The following is a 19,484-nucleotide window of genomic DNA, read 5'->3' on the forward strand; positions in this document are numbered from 1 at the left end:
AAAACATATATTCATTCATATTTGAAATTTTTTATGTTACAAACTGCCAAATTTCTCTTCAGAAAGTTGTACCAATTCATGAACTTCCCCAGTGGCTCAACGGTAAAGAAAGTTGTACCAATTCGCACAAAAGTGGCTTTTCCCCACACTCTCACCAGTATAGGTTATGCTGATGCTACTTACTCTTTTTCATTTTGATTTGATTGCTAAGGTTTTTCTTTGAAAACTTACATCTCATTGATTGCTAGTTAGGCTGAACGTATTTTTATATCTTTATTGTTCCTTTTATTTATTTTTTTTAAAAATGTTTGTTTACTTATTTATTTATTTGACTGCCCAGGTCTTAGCTGCAGCATGCAGGATCTTTTAGTTGCAGCATGTGGGATCAAGTTCCCTGACCAGGGGTCAAACCCTGGCCCCTTGCATTGGAAGAGTGGAGTCTTAGCCACTAGACCATGAGGGAAGTCCCTATTCCTTTTATTTTATATTTATTTTTGAGTTTCCTGTTCATATCCCATTATCTCCTATTTATTTGAAAAGTTACATGTATTTGCCAAAAATCTATCATATACTTTTCCTAAATTGCTGTTTGCATTTTAAAGCCTTATTTACAGTGTTTTGGTTTTTTTAAAAAAAATTCTTACTTTACTATGCATAAAGTTTAAGCTCTTTTCCCATAGGTAATCTATGTTTTCCTTCAGGTTTCTTCTTAGATCCCTTCCCCACATGAGGCAGAGATTACCAGTTACCTACCAAATACCCTCTCCTCATCTTCTCTAGCAAGAGAACAATGTGTTTCTGAGTCTCTTTTGTAGTTGGGTGTGACCAGGTGACCAGTTAGGGCCAATACTGCAAGTGTTGTTGTGTGACGTGGGGCAAAACTCCGCAAGAGTGAGAGGTGAGGCTTCTCCCTTCTTTTCTGCTGCCTAGAAGGAGACAGCTGGACTCCAGCAGCCATCCTGGACTATGTGGCAGTGCGTACAGAAGGAAGGAGGCTGGAGTCCTCATGTGTATAGCTATCACACCAGCCCTGGCCCGTCTGCCTCCAAACTCCTCCTCTATAAGAGAATAAATAAGTCACTATAGTCAGGCCTCTAGAAAGAGCAACTCTTACTCCTAAAAGTAATTCCTAACTCATATGCTGACCCAAGGTTATATCAATATTTATTTGTATTTTTATCTACTATATTATCTCTACCTTTATAGATATATGACTGAAAAGACTTATAACCAAGATCCAACAATAGTATATATAAGATGATAATTCTTGGTAGAAGCTTCTTCAAAATAATAATTGCTAGGCTTCCCTGGTGGCTCAGCTGGTAAAGAATCTGGCAATGCAGGAGACCCCGGTTCAATTCCTGGGTCAGGAAGATCTGCTGGAGAAGGGATAGGCGACCCATTCTAGTATACTTGGGCTTCCCTGGTGGCTCAGCTGGTAAAGAATCTGTCTGCAATGTGAGAACTGGGTTCAATCCCTGGGTTGGGAAGATTCCCTGGAGAAGGGAACAGCTACCCACTCCAGTATTCTGGCCTGGAGAATTCCATGGACTGCAAAGAGTTGGACACGACTGAGTGGCTTTCACTTTCAGACCCCCGTGTAGATATTTTAAGGAAGAATCTAATTATAGAATTATTAGAATTATTATAGAATTATTATCCTGAATTTTAAGGAAGAATCTAATTATAAAGTTTTATTCTATCAGGCATTTTTTTTAAAAAGTTAGGCCAACAATCTTGACTAAAGTACTTTTATAATACAGATCTTGAAAATAGTTCTAGTATCTGTTTTCTTCACTAATTATCAGCTTTAATCCTGACAAGTTATTTTCAGAGGATGTGACTATAAAATATGTCTAGCTATTTGGGAGGTTTTCAATGTAGATAATTGGGTACACATCTAAATTTGAATAATAAAGAGTTACCATATAGCAATATTGTACTATAGTTCCTTACAACCAGAATTTCATTTTAATACTACTGGTTTTAAAACATGTTTTGACTATAGGTATGCTTTTTCTAGAACTTGACAACACACATTACTCTTGCTCATGGAAAAATTAGCCAGATATTAGTGTTCAATTAAATGTAATGAATATTTCCTTAACTAATATTTATTGTTTATATGTGTGTGCATGCTCTCAGTCATGTTTGACTTTTTGTGACCCCATGGACTCCAGTCCACCAGTCTCCTCTGTTCATGGGACTTCCCAAGCAAGAATACTGGAGTGGGTTTCCATTTCCTACTCCAGGGAATCTTCCTGACCCAGGGATCGAACCTGTGCCTCTTGCATTGGCAGGGGCTTCTTTACCAGCTGAGTAACCAGGGAAACCCCAAACACCTTTTATGTATTTATTAGTCTCTGTATTTAAACTCACAATGACCTGCAACTCAGGTAATATAATCCATAGTTTAGAGAGGGGGAAATTGAAGCTCAGAGGTGTTAATTCATTTGGACACTCACTGGCTAAAAGGAAATTTCAGACAGCCTCTGAAACCTGTTAATTTCAAAGTCTGAACTCCTATGCTACTCATTCCAGGCCCTGAGCTGGGCCTGAATGAGATAAGAGATTAGCAAGACAATCTCCTACAAGCAATATTAAAGAAAATTTGGTACTTACCTGTCCCACACAGATCTGTTATGTTAATATGAGTGGGCAGGGAACTGCCTTTCGAGTTAGCTGCAGACACAGCCACAGCCCAGTTCCCAGTTCTGGGAATGACCCAGGTCCAGGAGGTGTGTTCTGTGATGTTCTGTAGTGTGATTTCCCCTCCTGCCACCTCCTGTAAGGTCACTTGATAGTGGAGGATTTTTCCTCTTGCTTCCAATAGACTCAGATTCTGCAACAAAACACATTTACTTACTGTGTACTCTCAGACAAGGTCACTGGGTGCTCTATGCTAGGACCTCATGACTGCCTGCAGCAGGCAGCTACACTAGAGTGACCTTTTTATTTATATCTTTTCATTTCTTCCACCACACACTTTTACGCTCCACCAAGCCCCACCACTTATAGAAAAAAAATCAGTTAACATTTTTAAAAAGTTAATTCTTAAAGAATTGTTTGGGAACAATCCCAGAAAGTAAGCATAAAACTAATTCTTTGTATTGTAATCCTGTTAGGACAAGGACCATGAGAAACAGAAGCATTGGAAATGGAGAGATGCCCAAGCCTGTGTTGGCAGTGCCTGTCCATGCCTAGCGTAGGGAGAGAAAGGCATTGCTCACCAGACTAAAGCATCACAGTTTTCTTGGCAAGGCTCTTCCTTCCATGGGGTGTGTGGTGCCCTCAAGACACTGAAAGACACACCTTAGGGTTGGCAAATGCCCCTTTCTCTGGTTTCCTGCTCCTAAGTCATCTTTTAATAATTTGGTATCCTATGTCTTTTATCTGTCAGGAGAGGCTGGGTTAACATGAATATCTGGTTCATTTAGAATTTGTATCTTCCACTTTAAGTGAAAAAACTGGCCTTCTGATTATAATTTGGCTTCTGAAATAATTACCATGCTGCAAGAGGATGCTCCTATCTGCTGACTCAGGCCTTCTGGTTGGCCCAACAGCTGCAATTCTCACTATAAATTAATGCATGAACATCTAGCTTTTTTATATTTCAGGCTCTGGGAGCATGAATGATGCAGGTCATGTCCTAGGTGCCTTTCTGGATCCACAAGGGCCAAGAGTAGATCATAAAACATGGTCAAGGCAATGGGTGAATGCCATGTGGCTGGGGGCATTTTGGAGTGCATGTTCAGCCTTTCCCTAGAAGACATCCTGTGTCCTGGCAAGAACCAACAAGGTTTTTTGGGGGCAAGTGTCCATCACAGCTGATCTTGTGTGGATTAAAACAAGTGAGAACATTGTGATGTTCGGAACTGTTATTAATAAACATGCCCTTTGCCACAGAAGAAAAAAACAAGATAAATTAAAGCAAAAGCTGGGTAGGGAAGACTATTTCCTCAGCTCTCTCACTCCATCCTTCCCTACCTGTCTCTTCGGTAGCTCCGGAGGGAGCCCTGTCACCCCTATTGCATGCACCTCCACCCAAATGTACTTCCCAAGAGTTGGTGCTCACGAAACTCCCATTCTTGCCAGGGACCCAGGAGGCAAATGGAGAAACAGCCTCTATTATGGCTCTCTTATTGTCCTTCACAGACACCTTGGCAATCTCATGCAATCCAATTCAAGTCCTGCTGGGTCCAACAAACCTACACAGTGACTGCTGTGGAAATCTATCTGATCCCAGTGATCTGGTAAACAGAGGTGTGGGTTGGAAAGATGAGTGAAGGAGGGCAGTGAAGCACCTAGACCTATCTTGCATTTTCTCTTCATATCCCATATTTTCGAGCTGCAAATATCAGTGAGAATGTGAAGATGAAGCCAACAAGTTAGACAAATGAACATGGTATCCCTTAACTTATGTTTGTATAAAATGTCAAACTCAAGTTTGGGGATAAAGGTTAACATCAATCAGTTAACTAATCTCCTTAACCAAACTGGAAAATGGACCTAACTTGTCTAGCAGGGTCCATAGAATAAAAGATTCAATGAGTTCAGTGAGCCAGCGGGGAAACAAGTATTTAGCCGGCAGGGCAGTCAGTCTCCTGAAGCACCTGAAAACAGTGTGATTAGGTTAGTTAAAATTAGGTAACATCAAGTTTGCAAATCATGTACATAATCCATAACCCGTGGATTACACCTGGCTCTGAAGGAATGGAATAACAACAGGATTAAATGCTGGAGTAATTATTTCAGTTATAATAATAGCTGGAATAGAATAATACCAGAAGGACAGAACTGGAGGGGATTCTTCAGATGAACAATTAATTCAGTGTTTCATTTTATCAACGGAGGAAACTAAGTCCCAGGGACACGAGATGATTTGCTTAAGGCCACTCAAGAGACAGATGGAGGAGCTGAGAGTGGAAGCAAGGGCTCCTGACCTCCGAACTCATGACCCCTCCACTCCGACTCGCTACTCCTTCTATTGGCACGCCTGAGACAGTTGGTGAGTACAGGCGTCATATTGCATAGTCGGGTCCTCAGTCACCCTTCTGGCCCAGAGTTGCAAAGCAGCCTCTGTAATTGTGCGGCTGTGGTATGCTCTGACGTGGAACATCAATAGTGGGCATGAGGTTGGTAATTTGGGGAGGGTGGAGATCCAGAATTCTTTCTCCAGAGCCGACAGGCTCTGAGTCAGAAGGAGACAAGTTCTGAAATAAGAAGAACCTTGGCCTGAGAAGCCAGCTGGGTCTTTTCAGGTAAACTTATTTTTTCCTCTAGTGTTTATTTGGATGGGTGAGAAGGGGGAATCTATCATCTATTGGGCCATACCATGAGTCAGGAGCTCTACAACGAGTGTCACATTTATTCCTTATAACTCCCCATTCTGATGAGGGTGCTAAAGCTCAAGAGGTTAAGAAATGAACTTGTCCCCACAGTAATGTGAGATTTTAGTGCGCCCCCTGGTGGATGTGAGAGATGAAGGTGATACTCATATTGAGCCTGGGGTCCCTGTGAACATCACAAAGACAGGGTACTTCTTGTCCCTTCTTGGGCAGTGCTAAGAGCAGATTTCAGCCAGTGATATTACCTTCTTCTACTGGTAAGAATACACTAAAAGAAAAAGTTGTCCACTGCTTCTCTCCCTTCAGTTTTCTTTCTGCTCTGTCCTGTGGAAAATGACCTAAACCTAGTGAACTTAGCTGTTCTGACTTTGGTTTGTCCAAGAAGCAAGGAGTGAACAGCTCCCTTATAAACCATTATAATAATTCTGCTGCCTGAAAAGGCTTTCAGAATCAAAAATAACTTGGTGAATGCAATCCAAGAAAGCACAAAATCTGATGCATTTCAGAATGCACTGCCCCGTTTCTGTTTTGAAGTGTATTATAGGAGAGGTGTTTCTGTGAATTGGTAAAGCATTTCCTCTTAGGACTTAAAAAAAAAAAAAAAAAAAAAAAAAACTACTGTACTGACAATAAAGTAATATTTTACTTCTGAATTTCTCCTGAGGCAAAAAATTACTTTTTAAAAATGGTTAGAGTTTAGCCTATATCAGAGAAGAGAGCCTGTAATCCGGACCCCTTGGAAAGCTGGGGAGTTTGAACACTTACTAATCACAGCTTTATCTGTGAAGATTTTAGTTTTCCTTTTGGGTTCTGGAACACTGCTGACTTAGTTCTTGTTCTTAGGACAGATCTTTGACTTTTCTGTTTCACCACTTAGCAGCTGTGTGACCTTGGGCAAGCTATTTCAACTCTCTGAGCCTCAGTTTCCTCACATGTAAAATGAGGATAATTCTTTGTGCAGCACAGACATATTGGAGGATTCAATGACCTAAGGGGAAGCAGACTATTTCAAAAGAATGTTTGGTGCATGACAGATGTGAAGACACTTGGTGGGTACTCTTTACTCACTCTAATATAAAAATCATCACGATTGGCACTTTACCCTTATGGCTCTTCTATGAATCCTCTATTATTCTGAACCTGGCTTATACCACAGCTCTCTGTGGAAGTCTCACCAATATCATACAGTTGATTACAAAGTCTATACATCATCTGTGGGTTTAAGCCTGAATACCTCGACTTTGCAACTTACGACTGCCTTCAGCAGTCCTAGTTCAAAGTAAAGACAGTCTTCACCTGGAAGTTTTAAAAATCACTGTACTGGAAATTTCTATCTATTTTGATAATAATAATGGGAATCTATTATCTATAATAATAATAATGGGGATCTATTTTCCCCATTAGCCTGTCAGTTCATTTTTGCATCCGCAGTGTCATGCACAGTGTTTGCCTCCTAACAATGACCTTGCAAACACTTTTCACAATTCTCTCCTTAGTTTTCATATCCATCTCACTTAGTATATGCTATTATTATCTACATTGTGCTCATAAGGCACAGAGAGGTTGAGCACCATGCTCAAGGACACACAGCCAGCAAGCGGTAAAGCTGGAACTTGAACCCAGGTAGCACAGCCGCTCTACCTGGAGGATGAAGTCTTAAACTGCTCTCATGCTGGCACTTAGACACCCCCCAGGTGTTCTGTTACCCTGAACTGATTTACCTCCCGGCAGTTGCCCTGGCATAATGATTTCTATCCTGTTTCACAGCTGGAAAACAGCAAAATAACGAAAACTTTTTAAGAGCAAGCTTTAACTCCCCTTGCATCTGTGTTTTCTATCTTCTGTTAATTCTCTGCTACTTACTCTTATCTTTGTCACTGACCACATTCTGCTATCCAACCCAAATTCCCTGCATGGCAGCTGGTACAGCTTGCGTGACCAGCAAGCAAGGGAAAGCAACCTGTTCTGTCTGAAAGTATCTGCAGCAATTCTGTGCCAGCCTGTGTTGGGACAGGGCTGGGAAAGAGAAGAGACAGAGTTGAATACCGCAACAAAACTAATCTTCCCATCTGCTGCTTTTGTATTTAAATATTGATTCTGAGGTTGCATACCTCCTATAATTATATGAGGCTCCTGGCAGCCAATCTTCCCTGGGGATTTACAATAGACATTTGTCCTGCATCAATATAAACCAGGTTACAAATAATACTTTCTACTTTTATTGAATCCCTTTCATGGGAGGAGGCCAAAGAATTCATGGCTTCAGTGCAATGTGATACAGGCTGGAACACTCTTCATTCACCAAAGACAAAGACGGAGAAAGAAACCAAGTGAATGTACTGAACAAGCCGCTTCCGGTCTCAACTGTCTTTCTGAAGCTGTGCTTCAGTTAACTAGTCTGGGGCTAGCTCTTTTCTCTTTCTCCTTGTCTTCTATGGTTTGAGCATGTACCTGCTGATAACTTTTTAAGTTGACCTGTCTTTATACTTACAAATGTCTCTTAATAGTAGGCTTCCCTGGTGGCTCAGATGGTAAAGACTCTCCTGAAATGCAGGATCCCTGGGTCAGGAGGATCCCCTGGAGAAGGAAATGGCAGCCCACTCCAGTAATCTTGCCTGGAGAATTCCATGAACAGAGGAGCCTGGCAGGCTACATTCCATGGAATTGGAAAGAGTCAGGCATGACTGAACAACTATCACTCATCACTCACTCATCAAATGAATTAGTTCTTTTAACAAGTGAATACAAAGCGCTCAACCCCAACCCCCCTGCGCCACACCCCCTCCCCTGCCCTCTTTCTTTCGGAAACAAGCATTTCCCCATCTCTCCTGTCCTGCTTATCAAGGCTTAGGAACCTTGCTCACTACAGGAGGGGGCCTTGTAGCCTTTGAAATGGGGCTATCCTGACCTAGGATGGGGTGCCATCTGGAGGGTGAGCTCTTGGCTTCTGCGCCATACTGGCACTTAATAGACATGTGCATGCGTGCGTGCTCAGTCGCTTCCGTCGTGTCTGACTCTGTGCGACCCTATGGACTGTAGCCCCCCAGGCTCCTCTGTCCCTGAGATTCTCCAGGCAAGAATACTGGAGTGAGTCGCCATGTCCTTCTCCCGGGGATCTTCCCAACCCGGGGATCTAAACCCGAGTCTCCTGCACTGGCAGGTGGATTCTTTACCACTGAGCCAACAGAGAAGCCCCAAGATAGCTCATTAGTAATTTTTAAATCGATTACATGTTGAAATGATAACATTCCCAATAAACCCGTGTTAAGTAATATGTATTATTAAAGTTAACTCCACCCATTTTTTTTAATGTCCTAAAATGTGGCTATGGGAAAGTTTGAAATTACACATATGGCTTGCATCTGTGGCTTGCTTTATACTGGGTTGGCCAAAAAGTTTGTTCAGGCTTTTGTGGCCTCTTATGCTGAATGAACTTTTTGGCCAACCCAATATCTCTATGGGATAGCACTTCACTAATGGGATTCTTTACGTGCCAAAGCCATGTCCCTCTGCGGTCTTCCTGGCAAATGTTCTCCCACCCTTGTCCTGACTAACTTGTTCTTCTGGGAGCTCCAGTATTACCTTCTTTTAAGTCAGAAAACTATAATAACACCTGGACAGAATCAATATAAACAATTTAAGGGGAAATTTATACATGATATTTTCTAAAGCTTTTAAATATTCCAAAAGATTTTATCCTTAAAACTCAGTTTAAACAAACAAAAACTTCACCCTATTTAATCCTCAGTGACTAGACTACTGACTCATTTTACCCACACCTCCAAATCCTTTCAACCAATTAAGAAACTAACAAGCAGACCTCACATGGATTCTGACTGTAGGCCTATCTTTCCATGTGTAGACCCTCCCATCCCTTGCACCTTCCTCTCTGTCTCCTTAACTGCAGTGACTCATTGCCTGAGCTTCACTTTGGTCTATGGTTCACAAAGTCAGTCAGCTGCACAGAGAATGGGAGATGCTGAAACGGCCAGCATTACCTTCTAAAAGGTCCTCTCTGACTCCTCACCCCTCCCCTCCCTGGACATAGTCCCCTCAGCTGAACCTTGAACTCCTTCTTAACACCTGAAGACCCTCACCATCCCCTCTGCACTTCTGTCCTCCTCTGCTGGACTGTGAGCTCAAGGACATGGAGCCTGCACCTGGCTTGTTCACGTCCATGTCCTTGCATACAACATGGGCTCTAGGCCTAAAGAGGGGCTTTAATGTACTTGTTTGCTTGGATGAACAAATGAGGGAGTGAGCAAATGAAGAAGGGAATTCAGCTCCATCTGCACACAGACACTTCTCTTCCAGACCCATGGCCTAAACCTAAATTTCAGAAAGTTTATGATAAGCCATGCTTCAGACAGTGAGAGGACTCTGAAGAAATTGACAGAGGAAACTGGAAAGGGTAATGTGGCTTTAACCCACTGTCATATCTTTTCATATATCATCCATATATATATTCAAAGTGATCTTCTTCCTAAAGGATGGAAGCTGAATTAACTGAAGGAAAGTGTACTGGAATCACAGATGGAAATAACTGGTCAAAGCAAAGGAAATGATGTGAAAGTTTGTGCGGAAGGGGATTTAGAGAGAATGTGAGGGAAAGAATTGGTGACCCCGTGAGAAGGGCTCTCATCCAACACCAGGGCTGTTGGTGACAGAGCAACATTTTCTACCACCGCATTTACTGTTTTGACAATACCCAGGTGTTTTTGCTTTATTCATAGATTAGGCTCAACTTTTTGGCTTCAACATAGAAAGTACTTTTTCTCTTAAAAGCAACTATGGGGACTTCCTTGGTGGTCCAGTGGTTAGGACTCCGTGCTTTTACTGCAGGTTCAATATCTGGTCGAGGAGCTAAGATCTCACAAGCCGTGTGGTGTGACCAAAAATTAAAAAAAAAAAAACAAAACTATGGCAAAAAACAGTACAGAATACTTTTGAGGAAATGTAGCTTTTAGGAGAAACCAAGGTGTGGGAAAATGAGGAACTACATAGGAACCAGAACAACAGCGGTCTCCTCTACCCTCAACACACTCACAGTCACATTCCTAAATAGACACACATGTAGATGCTCACATTCACACCCACCCCTCACACTCACAGACCCACACATATTCACCCACACTCACACCCACATACACCCCACACACCCATCTTCCACACACTCATGCCTTTACACTCACTCACTGCAATGGTGATTCACACATTGGAATTTCACACCTAATCTGATGGTGTCAAGAGGTGGGGCCTCTGTGAGTTGATTAGGTCATAAGTGTGGAGCACCCATGGATGGGATCAGCACTCTCCAAGACCCCGGACAGCTGTCTAGCCCCTTCCACCATGTCACCATGTGAGGACACAACAGAAGTCTGCGACCCAGAAGAGTGGTTTAGCCCTTAACCTAACCATGCTGGCAGCCAGATCTCAGATTTCCAGCGTCCAGAACCGTGAGAAATTGATCTCTGCTATTTACAAGCCCCCAAACTATGGCATCTTATTAGATATGACTAAGACACTCACATCCAAGTACAGCATACATGCCCACACAATCACATACGTACTCATATCTACACACCCACACAATCAGATCCCTCCCACGAATACAAAATTCACATGGATTCATACACATGTGCACTCATACACACACAACACACATGCATACACACCACTCCAGACACTCACACATCCTCACCACGGACCCGTCTCCCCTCCCTCCACCCACCCCCCCCCCACCCTCTGCATACACCTGGGCTGTACCCATTCAGCATCAAGTTGTTCTCCTCTAGTGTAAACATACTAGAGAAATGAAAGGTCAGCTCTCGTTTCCCCAGCCGCAAGAGAAACGTGCTCTCTCTGTGTTCACAGGCTGATGGGGTTTTACTTGGGGCTTCCTTTGGTGCTGAAGCCCTGAATTCCCCTCTGCAGTGGCGGGGTGTCCCTTTCACTGGGTTTCCCAGTATTGATCAAAGTTAGAAAAGAAAAATCACCCATCACACGCATGTCTTCACTTCCCTTCCCCAGTGAGGTCTGACTGGGCCCCACCACAAAGCACCTGATCTGGCTGCAGGCTGCTCTGAGGTTTTGATGAGTTCCTCATGTCACAGCACTGCGCCGTCAGCTCCCAGTCCTGCCTGAGGGCGGCAAGAGGAATCCCCAGTCGGAGGAATGGGAGAGGGGTGGTTCCAAACAGAAGGGCAGTATTCCACCAGGAAGGGCTCCCAGCTGCAGGCACCGTTACAGAAATCCTTGTGGGAAATCGCTTTCCCTCCCCAGACTGCAGTTTCCATGTTTGTAAAATGATTGCTGGAACTGCATGCTGCTTAAATGCCCTCTGGCTCTAGAGGTCTGGGATTCGTGATTCTGGGGCCCAGAGCAGAACCACTCATCTCAGTAACTCTGGTCAGGGTTTAATTGCCACTTCCTGTGCAGGGCCGTTGAAGAAATCCAGGATTCAACAGGAAAGGACCAAGTCCTGTGTGTGCATGTGCTAAGCCACTTCAGTCGTGTCTGACTCTGTGTGACCCTATGGGCTGTAGCCTACTGGCTCCTCTGTCCATGGAACTCTCCAGGCAAGAAAACCGGAATGGGTTGCCATTTCCTTCTCCAGGGGAATCTTCCCAACCCAGGGATCGGAACCCAAATCTCTTATGTCTCCTGCATTGGCAGGAGGGTTCTTTACCACTAGCGCCACCTGGGAAGGACTAGGGACTAAGTCCTGTAACAACCCTGGAAAACAGAGGGCTGGCTCCAACTCTCCTTTTTCAGGCTGGACAATCACTGAAGGTTTTGAAGGTGCCCTGTCATGATCACCATCTAGCACAAGGTTGTAGAAACTTCTAGTTTTTACATTTTTGGTTTCTTATTCAAATCTGTTCCGGTCCAAAAGATCCTTCTTGGGCCCACAATTTTGGCTCCACCAAAGAAAACCTTTTCTAACTTATAGACAAGAGATGCCATCAAGGTGGGCTGTCTCCAGAGCAGTTCTTCCTGTCCCAGAAGGTCCCAGCAGAGACATCTATCTGTCCTGGCTGAACTAGGAGCAATGTTCATGAGAGATAGGGTGGACCAGAAGAGTTTTAAAGCCCTTTTGAGTTTCAAGACTTCATTTTAGAACCTAAAGCTTTGTAAGAAACAGGGACAAGATTAAGATGAGCAGCAGAGAGGAATCCGCATGTGGAAGTTTGCTAAACATTCAGTTCAGTTCAGTTCAGTCGCTCAGTTGTGTCCGACTCTTTGTGATCCCATGAATCGCAGCACGCCAGACCTCCCTGTCCATCACCAACTCCCAGAGTCTGCCCAAACCCATGCCTATCGACCTGTTGGCTAACAAATCGTTATTTTGACTTTGCTCCGAGGCTGGTTTCAGGGTGCCCTGCTTACGCCTGTTCTAAATGCTCTTTGTGACAGAAAGAAACACAGGTCTAGCACTGGGTATGTTGCTTACACTCTTATGATAAAAATCATGTTGCAGTACCATCTAATTTTTCCTTGGCAGCCCCAGTGATTTTTCTGGGTTTGCACCTTCTCATTTACTTGTGCTTCCACCTCCCACCTTGAATTCTGCAGGTACTTTGATCATTACTCTCATTCTACCAAGAGAAACCCCAGAGTTGAGAGGAATGAAATGGGACCAGAACAGCATATTTTCAGATAACTGTAAAGAACATTTTTGGAGGCGGGATCTTTACGAGATGAAGAATTTCCATTTTAACCAGTTGCTTACTTGTGAAAATGAAAACCAACAGCCAGGAATTGAGCTAGGTTCTTCTATACTATTTACAAATTATGGTTGCTCTAAATGCCTTGCTTTAAGAATAATCTTGCTATTAAAAATTCATTTTTTAAGATAAATTTTAAGCTGCAGTTTTAGTTTCAAAGTGAAGAACTTGATTATGACTCACCAAGCTATTTACAGTAGTCTCTTTTTATACCAGAGATTTTATGTGAGAGAGAGAGAAAGGGAAAGAGGGAGAAAGAGCTCATTTCTTAAAATTGAAGAAGACTGTAATTATCAAAATCTATCATGCTAACCCCATCAGAGGACTTTATTACTCTGACTTCTGGTTTCACGCTTATCAGCTGCATAATTCCAAAACTGTTTATTTACCCTTAACTGGAAGACATGTCGTAAAAAAGACATAGGTTTTGAGAAATAAAACCTCTTCTTATAAACTTGCCAATCAGTAGCTCAATTCAAACAGTATATATATTTTTGGGGACAAAATGAGTCATGCTGTAGTAGAAAGAGCTCTGGATGGGGTTTCAGTCCCAGCTCTGCACTTAGTAGGTAGTTGACTTTGGGAAAAATCTCCTTTTTTGGACTCTCAGTTTTTTTCATGTGTTAGTGGGGATACTATATGTATTTCTTAGGGTTTTTGTAAGGGTTAAGTGAAATGATAATGCCAGCTTTTAGCACTTTGTGAAACTTTTACATTCTGTCATAACATTGGGCCTCACTGTTTCCTGGAAGGTTGTTCTATTTACCACTGTTTTACTACTATTCTTGAGGAAAGGCTGTTTGCTATTCCTATTCCTCTTATTTTCTACTATTATTAGTATTCCTGAGGTAGAGGAGCTTACTTTCCACCCGTTCACTTTTCAATGACCATAGAAAACATATTCCTAAATATCTATATCCACAGCTTTGCTCTCCCCTAAAATGAAAAAGTGAGGTGGTCACTGCTGGGCATACTGTATCTGTGGGGTGGGAGGAGAGGCAGAGAGGGAACAGAATCAGAAGCGAAGGTGTGGTGAATGGGGTCAGAGGGTGGGCACACTTCGGGAAGGGAAGAGACCTAGATCTGACTGGAAGTGGAAGAGGGAAAGATATGATTATGTGGAGGCAGGAAGTCAAGAGTCCTCACCCTTGTGTTGGAAAAGTAAATGACATAGAGTCAACCATTATGAAGATCTGGCTGAGAAAATGAGTTCAACACAGTCTCTGAAGCCTCATATCAAAGCAACTATAGAACAAGCTCTTTGGCCTTGAAACTTACCATTCAAATATGTAATTCTCTTCATATGTCAATTATATCTCAATTAAAAAAACTAAATATATAGTTCTCCTGAATTTTTAGTGGACACTGCAAACTTACCTTCCAGAAAAGAGAAATCTGTTGTCTATTGTAGTCAATGTGCTGTCTCATATACCAGACATTTAACATCCCAGTAGGCTCTGTTTTGAAGGGGAAAAAACCCATAGCTTCATATATATATACATATATACAAATACACAATGTAAAAACTTTAAAAGTCAATTGGTTATTGATTAAATGATCCTTGGAGAGTAGAATTATAGGGTAATTTCAATTTTCTTCATATCCCAGTATTTTCCTTTTTCTTCTGTTAAATAATGAACATGCATGACCACAGAAGTCAGAAAAAAGAAAGTGCTGTAGTCCATGGGGTCACAAAGAGTTAGACATGACTGTGTGACTAAACAACAACCTTAAAAACAAACTTTTATAAATGACAAGGGGACACTACCTTCTTAACTTACCCTTGAACATGTATTAGTAAAATAACTCAAAGAAAGTATACACGGTTAATTCTTTTTTGTTGGAATGCATAAAGAATTCTCAACAGGAAAACAGACATAAATCATGAGAAAACATTTTTCAATCCTGTAAAATACAAAACACAAAGGCTGAACTTTGTGTTCATCTCCATTCCTGAATTTATGTTGGAGTATAATTATTTGGTTTTATGACCATCAGACAATAATCTATTTGTAAGGAAGTCTGTCTCATTCATCTTAGTATTCCTCATATCCACTGCAGTGCTTAGAATGTAACAGGCTCCCAGTTATCCTTTGTTAAATGATGAATAAGCAAATGAACAAACCAGGCAATATCATCTACTTGATGCTGAAACACAGGCTGAACTAGTAGAAGAAATAACCACCAATCCATAAAACAACGGTCAAATATGAACTAATTTAATTTGAGAAAGTCAACTGAACATATTTTTTGAAAAGAAACTGAATAATCAACTCCTATGTCTAAGTGTGTGTATGTATGTGTATTATGAGTGGGTGAAATAATTTTTTTCTCCCACTATCAGATTTGTTTTGATTTACAGCCAGGGGTGGAATCAATAGAAGCAATCCCTGAAAACAGCCTTCAATTGCGCCAACCTAACTTGTGTAACAGTGACTCTCAGAGTATATTAGGGTGAAGCTATCTTGGGGTTCCTTCTGGAGCAGCAAGTTCCATTTAAACAGCTGGGAATTCCCGGAAAGCTAAGTCCCACCTGGATGGCAGAAGACAAGCAGCCAGGAAGAGGAGAAGAGAAAGAAGGACAGGGAGGGGGCACATGTCCCAGCACACACCAAGGGCAGGCCCCATGTGGGCTCATTCAGTGACATCTCACGTCCTCCTCAGCCCCGTGACACTCTAGCTTTGGTGCAGTGCTTAAAGTGTGAGCTCCAGAGCCAGGCCCTCTGTGGGTATATCCAGGCTCTGTGATCCTGAACAATGCTAACCATGTCCTTAAGCCAGGTTCCTCGTCTGTCAAATGAGGATCATAATTCTACACATCAGATGGGGCTGTTTTGAGAATTTAAACGAAACATGTGTGCTTACACATGTTAAGCACTCAGTAAACTTAGCTGCTGTTGTTTTCTTCACTTGAAAACTGAAGTTCAAAGAAGTTAAGGAACTTGATCAAAGTTCCAGAACTAATTGGTAGAGAAGCCAGGCTTTGAACACAGCTCTGGTCTGTGATCTTTGCTCTGCATCATGCAGTTGCCTGGCTCTGGGAAGGCTTACAGCGTCTCTGTAAAACTTACGCCCTCCATTGGGTGTGCCTCTTTCATGTTCTAGTCTTTTCCTTTGTTACTTCCTTTTCCTGCCTCTCTCACCTTCATCTCTGTTAATTTCTAAACATTCACTTCTTCCCCTTCTCTTCCGACCAGTGGTAGTATTCACCCTTGCAGCGAGGACTTAATGGTAAGAAATGTGTACAGAAGACATTCTGAAAGTGCTCTCTACCCTTCAGGATTACAGGGACCCAGGAATCAAGCTCGGAACTTTTTTCCTGCTAGTCCGTATGTAAAAAGGAAAAAAGCACAGGCAACAGAAAGGAAGGGGACCTGGTGTTTATTGACCACCTACCACATGCCAAGTAATCTCTGGACACTATACCCATGCTCTCACTTAATCCTCACACAATGCAGAAGGAGCATATGATTAGATCTGTTTTGCAGCTGAGGACAAGGAAGCTGACAAAGGTCAAATGATTTACAGAAACTGCAGAGATGGTAATGGCAAAGCTGAGAGCTGGGCCCAAGTTTTGCTGTCTCCAAAGACCCTGTTACCGTTCACCATGTTGAGCAAAGATCTGAACACTCCACAAACTAGATGACCCAGACATTGACTACCCAGTCAGGATTTGGAAACTATGGTGTGCTCAGGGTCAAGGCCAGTGGACATGGTCCATGGTGTTACATGCCTTCAGCTTATTACATATAGGTAAGAAACTTACCCACTGAAAAAAAAAATAACTAAATAAAATTAAAAAAAAAAAAAAGAAACTTAAAGGGAACACTCACCTCTCATTGCCATTCATTGCCTCTACAACCTACCAGATTATTACAGAGCTAAGAATCAAATTCAAGAGTCATATTTTCTTCAAAAGATAAATTGCAAGTGAAGCTGAAATTTTAATGGTGCCCACCTGCAGTGTAAGCCTCTATGGGAGAGAAATCATTAGCCAAATCTGTATGGGTTTCAAAGTGTAAAACTTCATGATTAGAAATGTCAAACTACTGCTGCGTAAAGCAATATAAGGGCTAATATTATAGAGAATCTTTGACATTCAACTGTCAAAGTCACTTGGGGGTCCTAACCTCAGTGTCATAAAAAAAAGTCAGATAAAAGTATCATAGGCAGGTAAGAAAAGGAAAGACAAAGGCCATTTGTCCCAAGTGACACACACAAAAAGGATGAGTATAAATGATAAAAAAAATATGAATATTGAGCAATGGAAGTCATTTCTTCTGAGATGAATGTACTATCAATGTGAAGAAAAAAACTGGGTTAAAGAGGAAGGAATCACCAATATAAAAAAAGAAGACATCCAAAATTAAGCAGAAGATCGGCCTAACTGCCATCAAAGGATTCTTTCAACTCTGGTGGTGGTGGTTTAGTCGTTAAGTTGTGTCTGACTCTTGCAACCGCATGGACTGTAACCCACCAGGCTCCTCTGTCCATGGGATTCTCCAGGCAAGAATACTGGAATGGGCTGCCATATCTTTCTCCAGGGGATCTTTCCCACCCAGGAATCAAACCCGGGTCTCCTGCATTGCAGGCAGATTCTTTACTGGCTGAGTTACAAGAGAATTCCAAGATTTGAGGATTCTATGAAACAGGACGTGTGGTAAGTAAATCAGGGCTAAGCCATGTGCTGCTTCTGAGATTAGCATCCATCTCGGAACCCAAGGTGAGTGCAAGGGTGTGGATGAGAGCAACTGAATTGCAAGTAGACAGCAATCCCTCCACAGAGGTTTTAGCAGGCAGTGGAGTAGAGTAGAAAGATCTCTAAGAACAGTGAAAATGGAGAATTTAACACAAAGTGAATATGAAAAAGAAGTACCTTGGGAGATTTCAGGTAGTGGACTAAATTGAACCCATGAGAATATTTTGGTCCAAGCCATGCTCCAGGCAGGGAAAGACAGAGTCAAGTAAATCATCCACCACCTTGGTTCCTCAATGTCCACTCTTTGGACTGTGATACACTTCTCTAAATTCTAGTTTCAAACAACTCAAACAGATTCACAGATTCACAAACACCTACATGATTAAACAAGTTTCTTCATGGTAGACTCTTGCCTTCATATGTTACCACCTGCAATGTCTCCATGGGAAGCCCTCACAGACTCCCCCACCCCTCCTCCTCTTTGATAACTTTCAACACTTCCTTCACTCTCTCTTTTTACTCCTTTCTGTCACTATTTTTGGTGGCTCATCATCCACAGGGGTTGCTCCTTCCCAAAGGTTGGTGCTATAAGTCCCTCTACGTGCTGACTTCCAATGATCTGATTCTCTCAACTCATGTCTTTGCCTCACACTTCACTGAGCAAAAGGAAGCAATCAGACAGAAAGTCCCTAGTATTTCAAACTTCCCCATCAATTCCCTAACACATCACTTCCACTGATTTTACTGTGGATGAAGCATTCCCTACTTCCATCACAGACCAACCCCCTGAGTTCTAGGTTTCCATCCTCCTTGCTTCATCACATGTATCTCTCCCCCTATTATCCTATTTCCTGTATCATTAATCTCTTCCTCTCTGCTAGGTCCCAAAAATCACCTTATAAATATACTGTATTATCTCTGGTCCTAAAACAAATTAAGGAATTTCTTAACACTACATCCTACTCCAGTGAATTGTCACTGTCTTTACTCCCTCACCTCACATTCACTCTCATTCAATGCCCCCACAACTCTGCTCCTGGTCAGAAATCAATGCTGCTTTGTCAAATCTGATGATTACTTCTCTATTCTCATTTCACTGGATTTATTGGGAACACGTGACATAGCTGAAAATCCACCATCTATTTTTTTCTTTTTAGGAAAGATAATCTTTCAACATCCAGATCACAAGTGAAGAGCCTATTTCTTAACAGAAGCAGGGATGTTTCCTCTATCCTAAAATCAATGGAGGCATCATGTTAGAGTGCTCATGGGGGAAAAAAATGAGTTGCAAAAGATTATACACTGCATATAATTTTGATCAAACTCAAAAGAAGCAACACTAATCACTGTTTAGAAATATATGCATTTCTGAAAACTATGAGAAAAGTGTGATGATGACATAAATACACAATCCAGGACAGTGGCTACCTGTGGGGAAGTCTGACAGGGTAAGAATATATCAGTAATTTTACAGCATTTAACTTAAATGATGAGTTTGTAAGTGTTCATTTTGTTGTTATGCTTTGTAATGAGAAAGTAGCTTAAACTAGGATAGTCAGAGTAGCAATGGAAGCAACGAATACATTTTGAATATGTTTAGGAGACTCAATGCTGATATGATGGAATGGGAGAAAAGGAGACTTTAAGGATAAATTCTCCACTTTTTGATTTGAATAACTAGGAATATGGTGGAGTCATTTACCATGAAAG

The 19,484-nt window shown here is 41.9% G+C and overlaps 1 protein-coding gene across 3 annotated transcripts in view; it reads right to left on the reverse strand.

The window, feature by feature from the left end:
* Positions 1-19,484, reverse strand: part of IL12RB2 (interleukin 12 receptor subunit beta 2) — a 68,332-nt gene that overhangs the window by 32,803 nt on the left and 16,045 nt on the right. For all 3 annotated transcript variants that reach the window (XM_065911230.1, XM_065911229.1, XM_065911232.1), the window contains exons 7-8: positions 14,453-14,532; positions 2,623-2,842 (exon numbers count right to left, since the gene is read on the reverse strand). In XM_065911230.1, coding sequence (XP_065767302.1) covers positions 2,623-2,842; positions 14,453-14,532 — 300 coding nt within the window. The remainder of the gene's footprint in view (positions 1-2,622; positions 2,843-14,452; positions 14,533-19,484) is intronic.

This window comes from Muntiacus reevesi, chromosome 1 (genome assembly GCF_963930625.1).
Source record: "Muntiacus reevesi chromosome 1, mMunRee1.1, whole genome shotgun sequence".
Classification (NCBI taxonomy): Eukaryota; Metazoa; Chordata; class Mammalia; order Artiodactyla; family Cervidae; genus Muntiacus; species Muntiacus reevesi.